The sequence below is a fragment of the Corylus avellana genome, chromosome 5, assembly GCF_965113065.1.
Source record: "Corylus avellana chromosome 5, dhCorAvel1.hap1.2, whole genome shotgun sequence".
Taxonomy (NCBI): Eukaryota; Viridiplantae; Streptophyta; class Magnoliopsida; order Fagales; family Betulaceae; genus Corylus; species Corylus avellana.
In genome coordinates this window covers 29330420-29346480 of record NC_142494.1, presented here as the reverse complement: position 1 = coordinate 29346480, position 16061 = coordinate 29330420, and the positions used below count along the sequence as shown (strand labels likewise).

The 16061-nt window shown below is 34.0% G+C and overlaps 1 protein-coding gene across 1 annotated transcript; it reads left to right on the top strand.

Moving 5' to 3' along the window:
* The first annotated feature begins 3666 nt into the window (after positions 1 to 3666).
* Positions 3667 to 15827, top strand: LOC132181160 (uncharacterized). Its single transcript, XM_088516940.1, has 16 exons — positions 3667 to 3681; positions 3993 to 4159; positions 5588 to 5818; positions 5997 to 6311; positions 7093 to 7200; positions 7922 to 8111; positions 8283 to 8545; positions 9687 to 9816; positions 10579 to 10658; positions 10936 to 11184; positions 11278 to 11354; positions 13228 to 13319; positions 14280 to 14362; positions 14564 to 14635; positions 15185 to 15310; positions 15531 to 15827. Exons 2-16 carry the CDS (start codon positions 4025 to 4027, stop codon positions 15558 to 15560), a joined length of 2181 nt encoding a protein of 726 aa, XP_088373066.1. The 5' UTR covers positions 3667 to 3681; positions 3993 to 4024; the 3' UTR covers positions 15561 to 15827.
* Positions 15828 to 16061: the final 234 nt, after the last annotated feature.

The following is a 16061-nucleotide window of genomic DNA, read 5'->3' as shown; positions in this document are numbered from 1 at the left end:
GCTTATGTATCAATTATTGATTAGAAACTGTAAAAATAGGGTTTTAAGGCTCATCCTGATATAAGTTAAACTCTTTTAATTAATATTAAATAACATTATTTTTACATTGCATTCAAATTTTACATTGCTCTCTGATGTAAGAGATTTATGCTCTTAATCTTTTTTCAATGAATGAATATGAAAGATCTTAAAAAAAAAAAAAAAAAAAAAAATGGGGTGGGGGGGGAGCTATTGTGTATGTCATAGATTGAGGAGATTCCAAATTATATATTTGGCATTGTACTAAGAGAGCATTTTTTCCAATTTAATTGTTATATCAATGAAGAGATATCGTTAAAAAAAAAATTAACTTGCTTGCGTTACATCTAATTATCATGGCCATTAATCTTTGTCCACCTGCTTCCTACTATATTATTTTTATTAGGGTTGGGGTAATTAAGTTAAGTTATAATCTTTGATATTCTCCTTTATCTTTCTTCGACTAACAAAAGAGAAGGGGAACCCTAGAAACAAGAAACCCTAGCCCCCTTCTAATGCAATCCAAAAGGGAAGAATGATGATTTCTTCCATCCTTCCTCCCTTCCCCTTTTTCCTTTTTTTGTTTTAGATTTTGCTTAGACTCTAGCAGCAGTGTCCAACCTCCTCAACTGCTTTGGCCGTCTACTACACCCAGATCTTTTGGCTTTGTCGGTTTCTACAAGGGTTCTTAGATCGGCTTTTTCCGAAGCAGATCTACATTTTCTCCGCCTGTCCAAGTCCTATATGTGTCATTACACCTTCTTCCCCGGTACCAATGAGTCCTATAGACAACATACGTTTTCCCTCCGGTCGGCATGCGACGGTTGTGGTTCGAATGTGCCAGAGCGTGGATCGCGTGAATCTCACGCGCTTTTGTGTGAGCCTGCCACTGCTGTTTGTGATTTTTTTATTGTTTGTTAATGTTGTTCTGGCTTTCGAGTTGATAACGAATAATTTTTGGGTTGAAGACTTATCTCTTATGGCCTGTTAAATAAAAACTTTTATTGTAAGGATATGATCTACCCATGTCTTAGATCTAGTCTGCTAGGAACAAATTTATGCGATAAATGAAGTTTGTACATGGGTGTGATTGGAAGTCATGGATACGATTTGATTGTTAGATTTTTCGATGTATTTACGACTTTGTAACCACGAGTAAAGATATAAGGAGGATTATAGTCTTCCTAGAGTTATCTCAAATGTAATGTGACTTTTAAAATCACAAATAGATTAAAATTCAATAATGATCATTTCAAATTCAATGGTAATTTTAAAAGCCACGTCATATTTGGGAGGACTCTAGGAAGACTCTAGTCCTCCTTATAGCCTTACTTTGCAACCACATAGTTTTTTCCTATGTTTTTAAGAGTTTTATGCTATGTGATGTAAGAGTTTTATGCTTTGTAATATAATAGCTTTACGCTTTGAATTTTTGATGGAATGAGAAGAGATTATATATATATATATATATATATATATATAAAACAAAAAACAAAAACAAAAACAAAACAAAACAAAAGAGAAATTATATATACTAGACAAGTATCTCATTTTATCCACCAAAATTGAGTAGTGTGGTCTTCCAACCAAAAATTCAATTTCAACCAATGCTACGGGGGACTACACGACAATATGACATCAGTTTTGACGGATAAAATGTAAATACTTGTCTAGTATATAGTTTATTTTTCAAACAAAAAATATACCATAATATATATAGTCAATGGTGGTATTCGACACATGCAAATTTATGCTACACACACCAGGGGGGGTGCGAAGAATTCTATTTACCCCTTTTAAGATCTACTTAATGGGGTCATATAAAACTAAAAAATACTCGGTTTCGATCTTCTTCTTTATTTTTAATTTTTAATTTTTAATTTATTTATTTTTAAATTTGGTGCTCAAATATTGTGTCACCATTGCATGTGATCTATTATTTTAGTAAATAGAGGTGTAAAGTAGTGGGATGGTAACACATCATTTGAGAATCAATTTATTTATTTATTTTAGAAAAAGGAAACTAACTTTTCTCTATAAAACTCAAATTTACACAATAATTAACATGATGTACGCCATGTCGTGGATGCATGAAACATGTTGGTACTCAATCATTCGACTTGAACTCCATGTTATGATTAATTGATTATCACAAATTTTTTTGAGCAACTGGTGCAACAAAAGAGAAAAAAATGAAATCAACATACAACGAAAGAATATATAAAGCAACACAAAGAAAAAGAAGTGAAGGACATTAGGGAGGGTTGAGATCCATCATTGATAGGGACAACAACAACAACCAAAGTTGATTTTGAAGAAATTTCCAAGAGCTGGTGACAAGTTTTCTTCCTTGAGACTTGATTTATGACTCCAGGCTTTTGAGATTATCACAGCATAGGTTTTTCACTTGAATTGAGAGATGGAGAGCATTAAAGGTAAAACCTCCATGAATGATTTTTTTCCTTTGAGAGGATTTTTCAGCGTTTAAAGAGCAAAAATGATTTTAGAAATTTGTTCCAAATAGACCCTTAGACTTCAAATGTTTTATCCGTCTTATGTTGGAATGCATAAAGGCCTTCCAACTTTAGAGTCGTCCATTCTTGAAACTTGAAAGCCAACCGAAAGGATCAGAACTAGATCGTCAAGGGATTGGAAGATTGGTTTTCTATTATAAGCACAACCCTAATCTTCACGCACATTTTGCTTTGTAGAACTTATATTAAAATTAAGAAATATTATTTAATAGACTGTTGTATGATTATTATATAATTTTTTTTTGAAACACAATTATTATATAACTGTGATGACGTAATAGTAAAAAACAACCTTTGGATTAGCGATATATTGTAAAAAAACAAATTCAAAAGTTGATTTTTGCGATTACGCTATCCCAATTATATGACAATCATATAAGAATTTGAGAATAACTTTTATAAGGTCTTGACACAAACCAAAACTTTTGTACCCTCCAATGAATTTTATTCATCAATACCTCATATAGTCATTTGCGTTAAAATTAAAGATCTTGAGAATAAACTTTTCCTATTCATCCTACCTATACCCACCACCAACCACCAGATCTCACCGTCGACCAACCCAGACCACGCTGGAGATGATGCCGACTAGAGCATACCACATCGACAAGCCCAAATGCCGCTTGTATTCAAAGAATTATTATTATTATTTTTTTGCAATATGCTTTGCTCTTGGTTATATATATATATATATATATATATATATATATATATATATATATATTACCAGCGTGGAGGAGTGCCGTGGGCGGTGTCGTGGTTGTCTGAAATTGTGGCTGATGAAGGTGACAGCAGAAGGTTTGTGTAGACGAATAGAAAAAGTGGGAAATAAATTTTTTAAGTTTTTTACTTTTAACCCATATGAGTAATATGAATATAAAAATCAGGTGTTTTTTCTTATTTTGCTTAAGGTGTTCCACGATTGATTTGTCAGGCCCTCATTGAAGGACACAAATGTCTTAATTTATGTCAAAACCTTATAAAAGTTATTATCTAGGAATTTACTAAATACTCCTTCCAATTTTGCCAAGCTCACAAGGTAAGCCCTTATTGGTGAATGGAAATATTTGTGACCGTAGATGAGCCAAGCCCAAAACAATCACAGTGTTCTGCTTCACATTATGAGGCCGTCAGTCTCTACTACACAGGATTTTAATTAAAGTTTTTCTTAGTTCCAATTCTCGGTTTTTAACTTTTTATTAGAAATTTTGATTTGAAATTGGGCCTTTAGAAATCGCAATTCATTAGCTCACAATTGAAATTGGGCCTTTTTTTTTTTTTTTTTTTGTGGACATGTTAAAAAAAAAAAAAAAAAAGAATTTGTGATTTTCTAAAATAAGTGCCCTAGGCTAATCATCCAATATATCTTTTCTGTTTTCTCTTTCAATTCTGTCTGATTTTAATTGATATCTGTGGAATTACTGTATCTTTGATTTCCAGAGTTTCTTAAGAAGGGTGAAGAAGGAGTAGCAATGGGTGTACAGAGAAAGGGTGCAAATAGGGTTTCCGAGGACCCTGAGGAACTGACACGCGTACCCTTGCAGGCCATCCTCTTGGCTGATAGCTTCGCCACCAAGTTCCGTCCCATCACCCTCGAACGCCCCAAAGTAATGTCTCTTTCTCTCTCTCTCGATTGTGTGTATCTACGTGCGTACGTACGTATATGATGTTGGTATCTATGTTTTATACGAATGAATGTATGAACGCACGCATGTGTGCATAGATATAGGTGCATATGAATCTATGTAGGATGTTGAATTATGCTATCCATGTACATTGCTTGGAATATTTGTATTCTTCATAAATTTTCCTTGTAGGCTAATTTAACGTGATTACGAAGAGAGAAAATTCGGTTGAAAATTGTTTTAAGATGAAGTTTGTGTATTCATTTGATAAATTTGGCTTCTTTGTGCCCCGTTTGTTGCTTATAGGTGTCGAAGAAGAAAAGGGGTTGGGGGCTTTTGGATTTTAATCTTTTTTCTTTTGCTATTTCATGCTTGAATGGGATAGTTCTTTGTTTAACGGAGCTATGTGATAAGAAAAGAGAAATTATATATAAACTCCTTAGGTCAACGCGCTTTTATTAAAAACTGTCTAGGTTTTTTTTTTTTTTTTTTTTTTTTTTTTTTTTTCGAAAATTTAGTAATTGGGTCAATTGGAAACTACAATAAATTCCTTACTGTCAATTTTTTTAACACCTGTTAAGGCCACTCAAAACTCTCCGTTTTATCTGATTAAAATATTAATTTTTTATTAATTTAATTTAAAATTTAATTTTTTTTTAAAATAAAAATAAAAAAAATTGAAGGGTGGCCAGGGGTGGCGGTGCCACCCCCAACCCCTATGGGATGGCTGCAAGCCACCCCATAGGGGTTGCCACCCTTGGCCACCCTTCAATATATATATATTTTTTTTAAATTTTTTTTTTAAAGATTTAATTTTTTAAATTAAATTAATAAAAAATTAATATTTTAATCAAATAAAACGGGGAGTTTTGAGTAGACTAACGGCTGTTAACAAAAATTGACGGTAAAGAGTTTTCTAGTAGTTTCGAGTGACCTAAGGACTAAATTTCCGGAAAAAAAATACCCAGAGAGTTTTTAATAAAAACGCGTTAACTTAAGGAGTTTATATATAATTTCGCTAAAAAAAATATAAGATGTACTGTTCAAGTATTTGTCCCTCCATTTTCGCCGCTATAGGAGGTTCACTTATTTATTTCTTTATTTTCTTGCACAAGGATGCGCAGAGAAGAATATTTAGACAAAATATGAAATAAAAATACATTCTTAAAATTTGGACGTTTTTGATGACCGCCTGTGTTACTTGCATATTGAGATGTTTCAATATTTAGTGTTACTTTTTTTATTTATTTATTTTTTAATAAAAAGAAATTCTTTGGGAATTTGTATATATATAGACAATGCCATGGGCTTGTACGGAGGCCAACTTGTGCATTCTTATGTCTTGCAAAAAGATTTTTTTGTTCTTTTGATGCCAATTCTTGCACTTATGTAAGTTTTTTGGTGTTGAAGGTATTATTACCATTAGTAAATGTCCCGATGATAAATTACATCTTAGCATGGCTTGAATCTGCTGGTGTTGAAGAGGTTATTGTCTTTTGCTGTGCTCATTCCAAGCAAGTGATTGATTATTTGGAGAGTTCTGAGTGGTTTTCTCATCCAAACTTCTCGGTCACGACGATAGTGTCCCACAATTCTATCAGTGCTGGTGATGCTTTGCGCGTAATTTATGAACGCAATGTGGTATGTCCATGTCTCAATTTCCTATCTTATATTTCTGTCCTTATGAGAAGTTGGAATTTCCTTCGTTCCAATCAGTTTTAATTATTTGTTCTTAATGAATGTAGTTCCACCTATGCTTGCATTTAGAACTTGCTGTTTCATAGTGTAATGAAGTTATCATCTTCTGTGGCTTTTGAAGATAAATGGAGATTTCGTCCTTATTAGCGGAGATACTGTGAGCAACATGTCACTTACACAGGTGCTTAAAGAACATAAGGAGAGAAAGAAGAAAGATAGTAATGCTGTAATGACCATGGTTATTAGACCGTCAAAGCCTTCTCCAATTACTCGCCAATCTCGACTTGGTACTGATGAGCTGTTTATGGCAATAGATCCTAATACTAAGCAGCTTTTATATTATGAGGAGAAGGCAGAGTATTCAAAAGGCGTGATATGTCTTGATAAGTTGCTGCTCACTGACAATCCATCAATTTCTTTACACAACGATGCACAGGTTTATTTCTTGAATCTTTCCCTCAAAATCTTTTAGTTTTATTTTCAGAGTACCTTATAAAAATAAGATTTATTTTCAGCTTTCGTAGTAATCTATTAGTGGTAAATTCCTCCTCCCTGTGGCTTTTGTTTTGGTCTTCAAACTAGTGCTAATTTGTCTTCTTACAATAGCTGTTTCTCTAAGAAGTTATTTTTATCATGACAATGACCAAAATTTATTGTAGAGTGATGAAGGATATGAAACACTGCAGTGGATTTACTCAATTCGATAATAAGGAAATTGCTTGAGTTTTGATTCGCTTTGATAGCCAATATTACTTGACATTATAATGCTTGCCTGGTACAATTTTCTAAGAAGGTATCTAAAGTGTTTCTTTGTCCTTATATAGTGATGGTATTCATGTCTCGCCGTTGTCTCAGTCCAAGATTTTCTGAAATCGCTGAGGCAGTGAATGCGCATGGGCTGCTTCTTGTACTTTAAAGGACCCATTCTCGCTTATGTCTCACCACCTCCCTAACCCTTTTCTTTGGGCACTGTTTTTGAGGAATGGATGGTTGCTTTTAGTGCTGTGTGTGTGTGCCAAGCATAAGAAGGCAATATACTATTGTTAATGGCTAAATCTGCATTTACACTCCATGCTGTGGCTGCTTCAGTTTGTTGTCAGTAGATGCGTTGGCATTCTATCTGAAATTATTATTAGTTTTCTCTTCATTTATATGTCTCTTCTCTAAGGAGACCTGTGATACAAATTTATGCTAAATTGTTAATTTATTCTCTGTAGGATTGCTATATTGACATCTGCTCGCCAGAAGTGCTTAGCCTTTTTACAGACAATTTTGATTATCAACATCTACGAAGCCATTTTGTCAAGGGCTTGCTTGCTGATGATGTATGTGTAACTCATTATACATCTCTTCTGAAACCTAAATTTAGTTACTTTCATGTGCAAATAATCTGCTGGTACGCTGACAAGCGCCCTCTTCTACACATTTACATGTGTGTTGCAAAGACACAGAGACATAATAAGATGATGGATCCCCCTGCCAACTGATGTCTCCCTGTATTAGTTTCTAAGTATGTTTTCTAAGTGTAAATTGAACCTTATTTGATTAGAAAATGTAGATAGAAATGTTACTAATATCTCAGCATTTGTCACAAACTTGTGTAGATATCTTTGATAGGAGGGTGGTTAACAGAATGGATGTGTTCTACATTCCTTCTGTGCACCCAATGAAAAAAATACATACACTCTTTTATGCATGCATGATTATAGATGTCGTTTCATTAATTGAGTAAAAAAGTTTCCTTTGCAGAATCATAAATTTTCATTTTTCTGCAATGTTTAAGCATCTCAGATTTTTTTCATTATTTTTTTTCTTAGTATCTAGTATGTTATTAAGACATCTCTTTCCATTTTGGCACATTTAAAAGAAGTCAAAACATTTAGTATGCTCATTTACAATGAATAACATTTTTTTTCTTAGTATCTAGTTATGCTCATTTACAATGAATAACAAGCTTGTTGATAGTATGTTCCAATATTTAGACATTTTCTGTTGGTTTTAGTGTTTTTCATTTCACACTTCTAAGATATCCATATTTTCTATCAGATTATGGACTACAAAATCTTCACTCATGAAATTCACTCAAGTTATGCGGCTAGAATTGATAACTTCCGAAGCTATGACACTATTAGTAAGGACATAATCCAGAGGAGGACATACCCATTTGTGCCAGATGTTAAGTTCTTTGGGAACTCTGCCACCAAACTTGAAAGACAGGGGATGTATCGAGCATCGGGTACTGATCAAAGATCTAATTGGTCAATAATCTATGTAGTTGGTTACATATTCTGTTGTAATTTCTCCATTAAATACGATTTAATAAACTTTGGGTTTTTTTTTTTTTTTTTTTTTTTTTAATTTTTAATTTTTAATTTTTTTGTTAATTTTAATTTTTTTTTTATACCAGAAGTAGTGCAATCTCGTTCTGCAGAAATTGGTCCTTTTACTGTTATTGGAAATGGTACCAAGATTGAGAGCAACACTAAGATTTCAAATTCAGTTGTTGGGGAAGGTTGTACTATAGGATCAAATGTTTCAATAGAAGGTTCCTATATATGGGATAATGTCATTATTGAAGATGACTGCAAGATAATGCATGCAATAGTATGTGATGGAGTGGTTATGAAGTCAGGAGCAGTTTTGGAACCTGGCGTGGTTTTATCTTTTAAGGTATGTGTCTCTATATCTCTGCTACACCTTGTTTGAACTGCTAAATTATTCTTCTTCTGCTTCCTGTGTAGTTAGGGGCGCCTTACGCTTTTTAATAAAACTTTCATTACTTATCAAAAAAATTATTATTCTTCTCCTGTTCATCTTACTGTTGGGTTGGTTCCCAAACGACAAGGCAACAAGATGTTTACCGATTACAAGTCCATATGTTAGACTAAAATTTTTATCGTGAGGGAATAAATTCATTGGAAACGGATATAGTAATATTGTTATGGGATTGGAAATCTACTTGATTGACAGCATATTTGTATGAATGTAGAATTTCATAAGTGCATATTTCTAGTTTCTCAGGTTTTTCGAATTTTTGTTCTTATTTTTCTTCAGATTTGGGGTTCTCTTGTACTTATAAAAAAAAAATAAAAAAAAAAAAACAAAAAGAAAAAGGATTTGGGGTTCTCGTGTACTAGGGTTGCACCCCTTTGCGCTAATAATAATGAAATTACTTATAAAAAAAATGGTGTAATGTAACCAAGACCGTTGATCTACTTATAGGGTTCTGACATTGGGTATCCACCGATATGGAATGATTGGTAGAGATGTTCTTGGTTATGAAATTAAGCTGAAGACTCTTAAGCTCTAATTTTTTGTTAAGCTTCTGCTTTCTTCTTCTATATTACCTTGATCGCTAAGAATGCGGCTGTGTGTTTTTATCCTTCTTCATACATTTTCGTTGTTAAGTCTTTGTTGCATGAAAGCTAATTTAAGGTGGGCACTCTCTCCGGAGTCCGGAAGAAAGGAGGGTAATCAAGACTACGATATACAGTAAACACATATAAAGAAGCGAAGAAGCAAAACTTAATTAGGACATCTGCTTTTGGGGCGCACATGACTCCAAAGTGGTGCCACCCCTTTTTAGCTGTAAAATCCACCTGCTCAGCCAATTTTGAACCAACTTATTTAATTAAATTTCCTATCCGCTTCATTAAGTTTTGGTATATATATATTATTTGTGTCTTTTCAAATTCATCTTTCTTTTTTGAAAAATAATAATTGCAAGGTACGAATATTGAAAGTTATGACCCTTTTGTGATTTATGACTATATGTAGTTTGTACGGTGTTTTGAAATTTCTTATCCTCCAGGTTGTAATAGGGCAACAATTTGTTGTTCCTTCATACTCAAAGGTATCATTGCATCCACAACCAACTAAGCAGGATAGTGATGAGGAGCTGGAGTATGCCGACGATAGCAGTGGGGTTGCAAAAATTTTATGTAACTTCTACTGGATCCCATCTTTTTCCTACTTTTCTGGCTTGTTTAGTTAAGTTACAGTTAGATTAATTGTTTTTGGAAGCGTATAGCCTTGATCTAACCATGATATGGGCAGGAGATCAAGTTTACTGATAATAATTCTTAGATAATATAAGCCTGTTAAGCTTCCTTAAAGTGGGGGTGCCTTGAAGTGATGAGGAATTAAGAATTTGTATGGAAAGAACAGAATTTTTGGTGTGAACATTATTTTTCGACGCATACATGCATGTAATAGTAATCACTGTTCAAATATAAGTAAAGATATCAATCATTTTACTTCATGAATTTAAGCAAAATTTGAAAGCTATCCACCTTCATATTTTGTAGGTTTTTGAATGATTCGGATTTGTAAAACATCTCACCATTGAAAGCGAAAATGGGTGAGATCCCATTAAACTTTATAGGGTGCTGTCCTATCAAAGTTTATCTATGCATGTTTACACACATATAAATATATTTGTGTGTTTGTATGGATTGTGTTTTCCAAAGACTGAAGTATTAGAGCCATACTTATTTCTTTGCTGCTAACAAATTGCAAATGAAGTTTTAGACATCATATGTGTTACGGTAGGTGAGGCCAGAGTGTCTTTATACTGATGCTTTCTTAGCTGTATTGTTTAATGCCTTACAATTCTTCTGCCTTATACTAGTTCTTGACAGTTAAGATGTTTGTAACTTTTTGAAGTGCTGTTGTGCAGTTATTATAAGTTTTTTTATATGCAGCAATCACAAGTACATTGGAAGGGTCAAAAGAGGCGATGACATCCCAATTATTGGAGAAACAAAGTTGGCCTACTTATGAGGTTAGCTGGCATTTTCTTTTGGTATATGCTCAGGATACACTAGCCTGATAGAGTTAAATGTCCAGGCTTATTTCTGTCACATATGTGGCAGATTTTTCAGTAACTGGCAAACAAAAAAACTGGTAATGAACATTTATTTCTTCTTCTTCTTCTTCTTCTTTTTTGGGTTTATTTTTGGTTATAAAATAAAACTGGGAAGAAAGAAAGAACAAATCAATGTTTGAGATCATTAACTAATATGTCATTGACTCTTATACCAGTTACTATTATTGATCAGCTTGGTACAGGTGGGGTTGGATATGTTTGGTCAGTATGTGAAGGAAGCCATGAAGAAGAATGGAGACATTCAATTGCACCAATTCCTGCAGATAAGCTTGCTGAGGCAATGCAAACTACTGACGATGATCTGGAGTTGTTAACCCATGATGGCAGTGTTCTCCCAACTGCGGGAGAGTTGAAACCTGACTACAACGATTCAGATGATGATGTTAATGAGGATTCCAGAGATGAATCCTTTGAGTCAGAGGTGATAAAAAAATAATGTCAAACCAGAAATGATGATGTTAGTGGATACACATTTGCAGAGAATGAACATTTATTCAGCCATTATCATTTGCAGGTTGAAGAAGCTTTTCTACGGTTTGTGTGTGAAAATATTAAAGAAGAGAACGCAATCTCTGAACAGAGAACATTTCGGTATGTTCTTTTTTTTTTCTTTTTTTTTCTGTATCTACACTTTTAAACTGCTTCAATTCACTCCGTTGTTTGCGTAATTGTGCCTCTACTATTGTGTTTCATTATATTTAATTTTTCTTTTCCTATTTCTGTTTTTTTTTTTTAATTGGTAGTCACATACCTAATAGCACTTGAACCCACAGCCTTAACCTCCTTCCTGTTCCTTCATGGGGGAGAGGAGCCATTTGAGCTATGGCTCATTGGACAAAGACTTTTTGGACAAATATTATGTATCTGGAAAAAATGGAATATGCGTTTGAATATTTAATTTTTTATGCCAAAAATGATGACATACTTTGATGATGTTCGTAACCTGCCCACAAAGTTTCTTTGACTTGGTTTGGTTTAGCTACTAGCTTATATATTCCTAACGTACTCCACAAACTATTCACTCCCCTTCCTCTCCTCTTCTTGTCCATTTTCTTATCCATTTGGTGAGTTTCACACTTGGTACTTTGAAAAGAAGTGTTTGTATTATTGTGTTGCAATGTTCAAGGTTATAAAGGAATGAGTAATGCTAGAAGGAAGACTAGAGTCTTTATTGTATCCTTCCAAATGCGGCGTGGCTTTTAAAATTATCAATATATCAAAATCTAATAATAATCATTAAATTTAATGGTGATTTTAAAAGCCACATCACATTTGGGAGGATACATAGTCTTCCTTCTAGCATTACTCTAAAGGAATTGGTAATCGACTCAGACAGTGTTAATAGGTATAATGTAAAAGGCAGATCTGAGAATCATGCTCAGAAACCACAGATCGATGACCAGCCAAAGAGTAGGCCTACAAATGTTGCATCACCCAGTTAGAGAAGAGAGGAATAAGATCAATCCCATCAATTACTGTCTGGTTTGTATAACATTAAATAAAGTAGTATGGAACCTATGGTTGGAGGTCTTTGTCCTTGTGTTCAACACAGTTTAGCATTGTACTGTGTGGCTTAGCAGTTGATATGGAAAAGGGGCGTGACAAGTTTCTGCTAAACTTGACATCATTGAAAGTGATTATTTTTTTAACCTCCAAATGTCCACTTGACATCATGGTAACGAGTCTTCTTTTCCAACTTGCAAAAACTTCTATCACAGTCCGAGGCATCAGCCAATACAATTCAATAACATAAGGCAAACAAACACAATTCTTTTAATACAGTGCAATGTAAGAGGAGATGATCTAGTACCTTCTCACCATTATTCTTACACATGCAGCATCTACTCACCCTTTTTTGCCAAGTTATCAACTGTCAGTATTTTACCCAAAGCAGGTGTTTATCCAAAGAATGCTCTGCTTTTGTTAGTACCTTGGCACACCAAATACTCTTCGGAGGAAATTCAATAGCTAAACCCCATTATGAGTCTCATAATCACAAATCTTCCTTTCTTAGAATGTCTCCAAAACATTTTATCTTCCACTTCAACAAATGGAATATAATACATTAGCTCCAAGACAATGTCAAGTGATTCACGCGCCCAATCTTGCGAAGATCTCAGAAATCTAATATGCCAATGCTGAGCTCCTTCACCAGTTATTCCAATCTCTAAAATCTTCTGTTTGCAAAACCCTAGCTGAAGAAATAAGTACTATACGCACAACTTTTGGAACTTGTCCTACATCAGCATTGCAAACCCTTCCCCATTTCCATCCGAATGCACACTTTATATGATTCTTCTGCATTTTTTTCTCTAGGCTATGTTTGGATGTATTTACTGGGATAATGCTTTTATATATATTCAGTTGGTATGAGGTTTAGCCGAGTTGAGTTAAGTTTAGAATGCTTTTGTTCTGTGTGGATTAGTTGCTTATCATATAACTTTTTTGGCCATTTATTTAACAGGGTGACATGCACGAAGTCATGTGCGGACGCTGCTGGAGTTATATTTTATTCAATGATGAAATTGTCATTAGAAACTCCGCATAGCTCACCTAGTAAGTTATCTATGTTTTCTTGTTTTGGTATACATTCAGGTAGAGGATTCTCATTTCTTATTTTATTTCAAATAAAAGCTCTTTATGCTCGAAAGTGATAGTGGCCTTTTGAATTTTGTTGAATATGTCTAAATTAGATTAAGAGCCTGTTTGAGATTGCATTTAAGAAATAGAGCGTTTAAGTTAAAAAGCGTTTTCTGGCAGAAGTTGTTTATTTGTGTTGCATACCATAACTACTTATGTAGTCTGCTCTTTCTCTCTCTGTGTGTGTATGTGTGTGAAGAGAATGAGTTATGTTTATGAATGACTGAACACCTAATTATAATTTATAGATCCTCATCCATCAATAGTTTATATATTGAGATATCTTTACAGTAATCCTATTATATTATAAGAACTGAAAGGCGTTATCATCTTACCGTGTACTTTTAAATAAATTATTCTGTTAAAAACTATGCTCATTACATATCTCGATCCTTAGTTGTGCCCCTTTTATTTTGGCCCAAAATAAGTTGTTCAAAGTATCAACACTGAAGAAAACTGTGTTTGTTGCCCTGTACTTTTTATGTTAGAACCTATTTTCTTGTTTTTACTGTTTCACATATTTGCTATATATATTGACGCATCCATATTATGTCATTCAATACAGCATCCATATTTTGTTGTACCCCGATTTTTCATTTGGCTGCCTTGTCTTGTGAGGGACTTGGTGGGATTGGTGAGGATTTGGATTGGGGTTTGCTCTGTCCAGGGCCAGCTAGGATAAGGTTGATACACATCAACTGAACTTGTCATGGTTTTAGTCCTGTTTCAATGATAGCATATCTTGTTTGTACATTACTTCCTAATGCTATACATATCTTTCTGTGTAACAGATTTCATTTATGTATAAAAATTATTTTCCTTGCCTTTTGATCTATGGAATAAACAATTTGGTTTTCTTCTTAATCTACTTTTCAGGTGAACTGTTTAATAATGCCGTGAATGTAATTACGCAATGGCAAAAACTTCTGAAGTCTTTCCTGACTGACATTGATGCCGAGGTCTGTTTATGATAAATCCTTTTAGATAATTGTTGCCATTTCTTTGACTAGTAATGTTTACACAATGAATATGATTAACTTGGTTCTAGAATGTAATTAGATATTGTGCACCCAGTTCCCTTGGTTTTGATGGTTACCAAAATAAGTCTCGTTATTTCATAGTCAATTCTTTTTAATAAATTTTTCTTGCATACTTTGCAGATTGAAGTAATACTAAAGTTTGAAGAAATGTGTTTGGAATCTACCACCGAGTTCTCCCCGTTGTTCTCACAAGTATATTTATCTTAATACTTTATAATGTAGATCTCATCAGAAGAGAATGAGATGTGCACTTCGCTTCAATATATAATTTTCTTTGATGTTGTGGTTCCCTATGATGATATTTTGGTTCACATGACACACATTTTGTGCTTGTTCTTGCATCCTGAAGATGACATCACATCAATATAGTTCGAGGAAGTTTTAGAAAAAATTCATCAATATTGCCCTCTATAATATCTATTGACAATGCGGCATGTTGATCAAAATATATATATATATATATATATATATATATATATATATATTCTCTCACTCTCGGCCAATAAGCTCTCCCTCTCTCTTCCTCTAGCGGCAGCGCGTCCCGCTATAGTCTCGGTTTTTGGTTTGTGAGATACAGTTGGTTAGGTTGAGTTGAAACGTATTCTTGGCCAAAATAGGTGCCATGTGATTAGAAATTATGGAGATTGTTTGCATTCTTAGTTCTTTTTGCTTTTGTCTTACTTTGATCGTATTTTGTGTAGTTATTCTGCTTATTCAAGTCATTGTTATGTTCTTTTACAGATACTGTGGCTTCTGTATGACAAAGAAATTATACAAGAAGATGCTATTCTAAAGTGGGATGATGAGAAAAAAGACGCTGATGATTTCGATAAAGTTTTTGTTAAGAAGTCGGAAGAATTCATTAAAGTATTACTATTCATCGTTCTCCTTTCCTCTTTTCTAAAGGAAAAAAGAAATCATTTAGTTGTTCTTGCAGCGTGGCCATCATCTATGCCACGCTGCATAGATGATGAATCATGCCTCTCTTAGACTTAAGATTGATGTATCATGCCTCTCTTAGACTTCACCTGATTTGTTTGTTGTAATATAATATTTGCATCTTCATATGTGTGTTTTCTGGTTGCAGTGGTTGAGAGAGGCTCCTGAAGAAGATTAGGGAGGAGTTGATTTGTAGATCTAATTTGGTGGGGGCGTTGAGATATCCTTTCATAAATATCAAATTGATGTATTATCTTTCAGGGGTGTTGTATTGTGGAGCGGGGATAAGGGTTCTTCTGTCCATGGCCTTTGAATTTGAAGGAGCCAGCCATTATGTACTCTAGGAGTAGAGGGAACCCAGAAACCTGAACTTATAATCTAACATTGAATGTGATTTTGAATGAAAATGAAAGATTTGAGAAAGTAAATTCTCAAATTTGTTACTCGGGTTGTCTGTTTGTTCTGCAGAAAAATCACCTCTGGAACTCTAATATTCTGTGTTTTCTGATGTTGGGGTTAAATTGTCGGCAAAAAATAATCTTCAGGTAATGGAAAATAATCCCCATAGGTCATAGAGGCAGAAAAATGCCTCCAACCTCGTCTTTGTTGGCAAGATTGTCTCAAAGAAGCTGATTAACAAGCACCCTTCGTTCAAACAAGCTGATCCATCATTCTTTGC

What these genes read in the sequence shown, in the direction of transcription:
- LOC132181160 (XM_088516940.1), top strand. Translation starts at nt 4,025, where the DNA reads ATGGGTGTACAGAGAAAGGGTGCAAATAGGGTTTCCGAGGACCCTGAG. An exon ending in AACTCCGCATAGCTCACCTA is followed by an intron (nt 13,320 to 14,279) that starts GTAAGTTATCTA and finishes TCTACTTTTCAG; the next exon opens with GTGAACTGTTTAATAATGCC. An exon ending in TGACTGACATTGATGCCGAG is followed by an intron (nt 14,363 to 14,563) that starts GTCTGTTTATGA and finishes CATACTTTGCAG; the next exon opens with ATTGAAGTAATACTAAAGTT.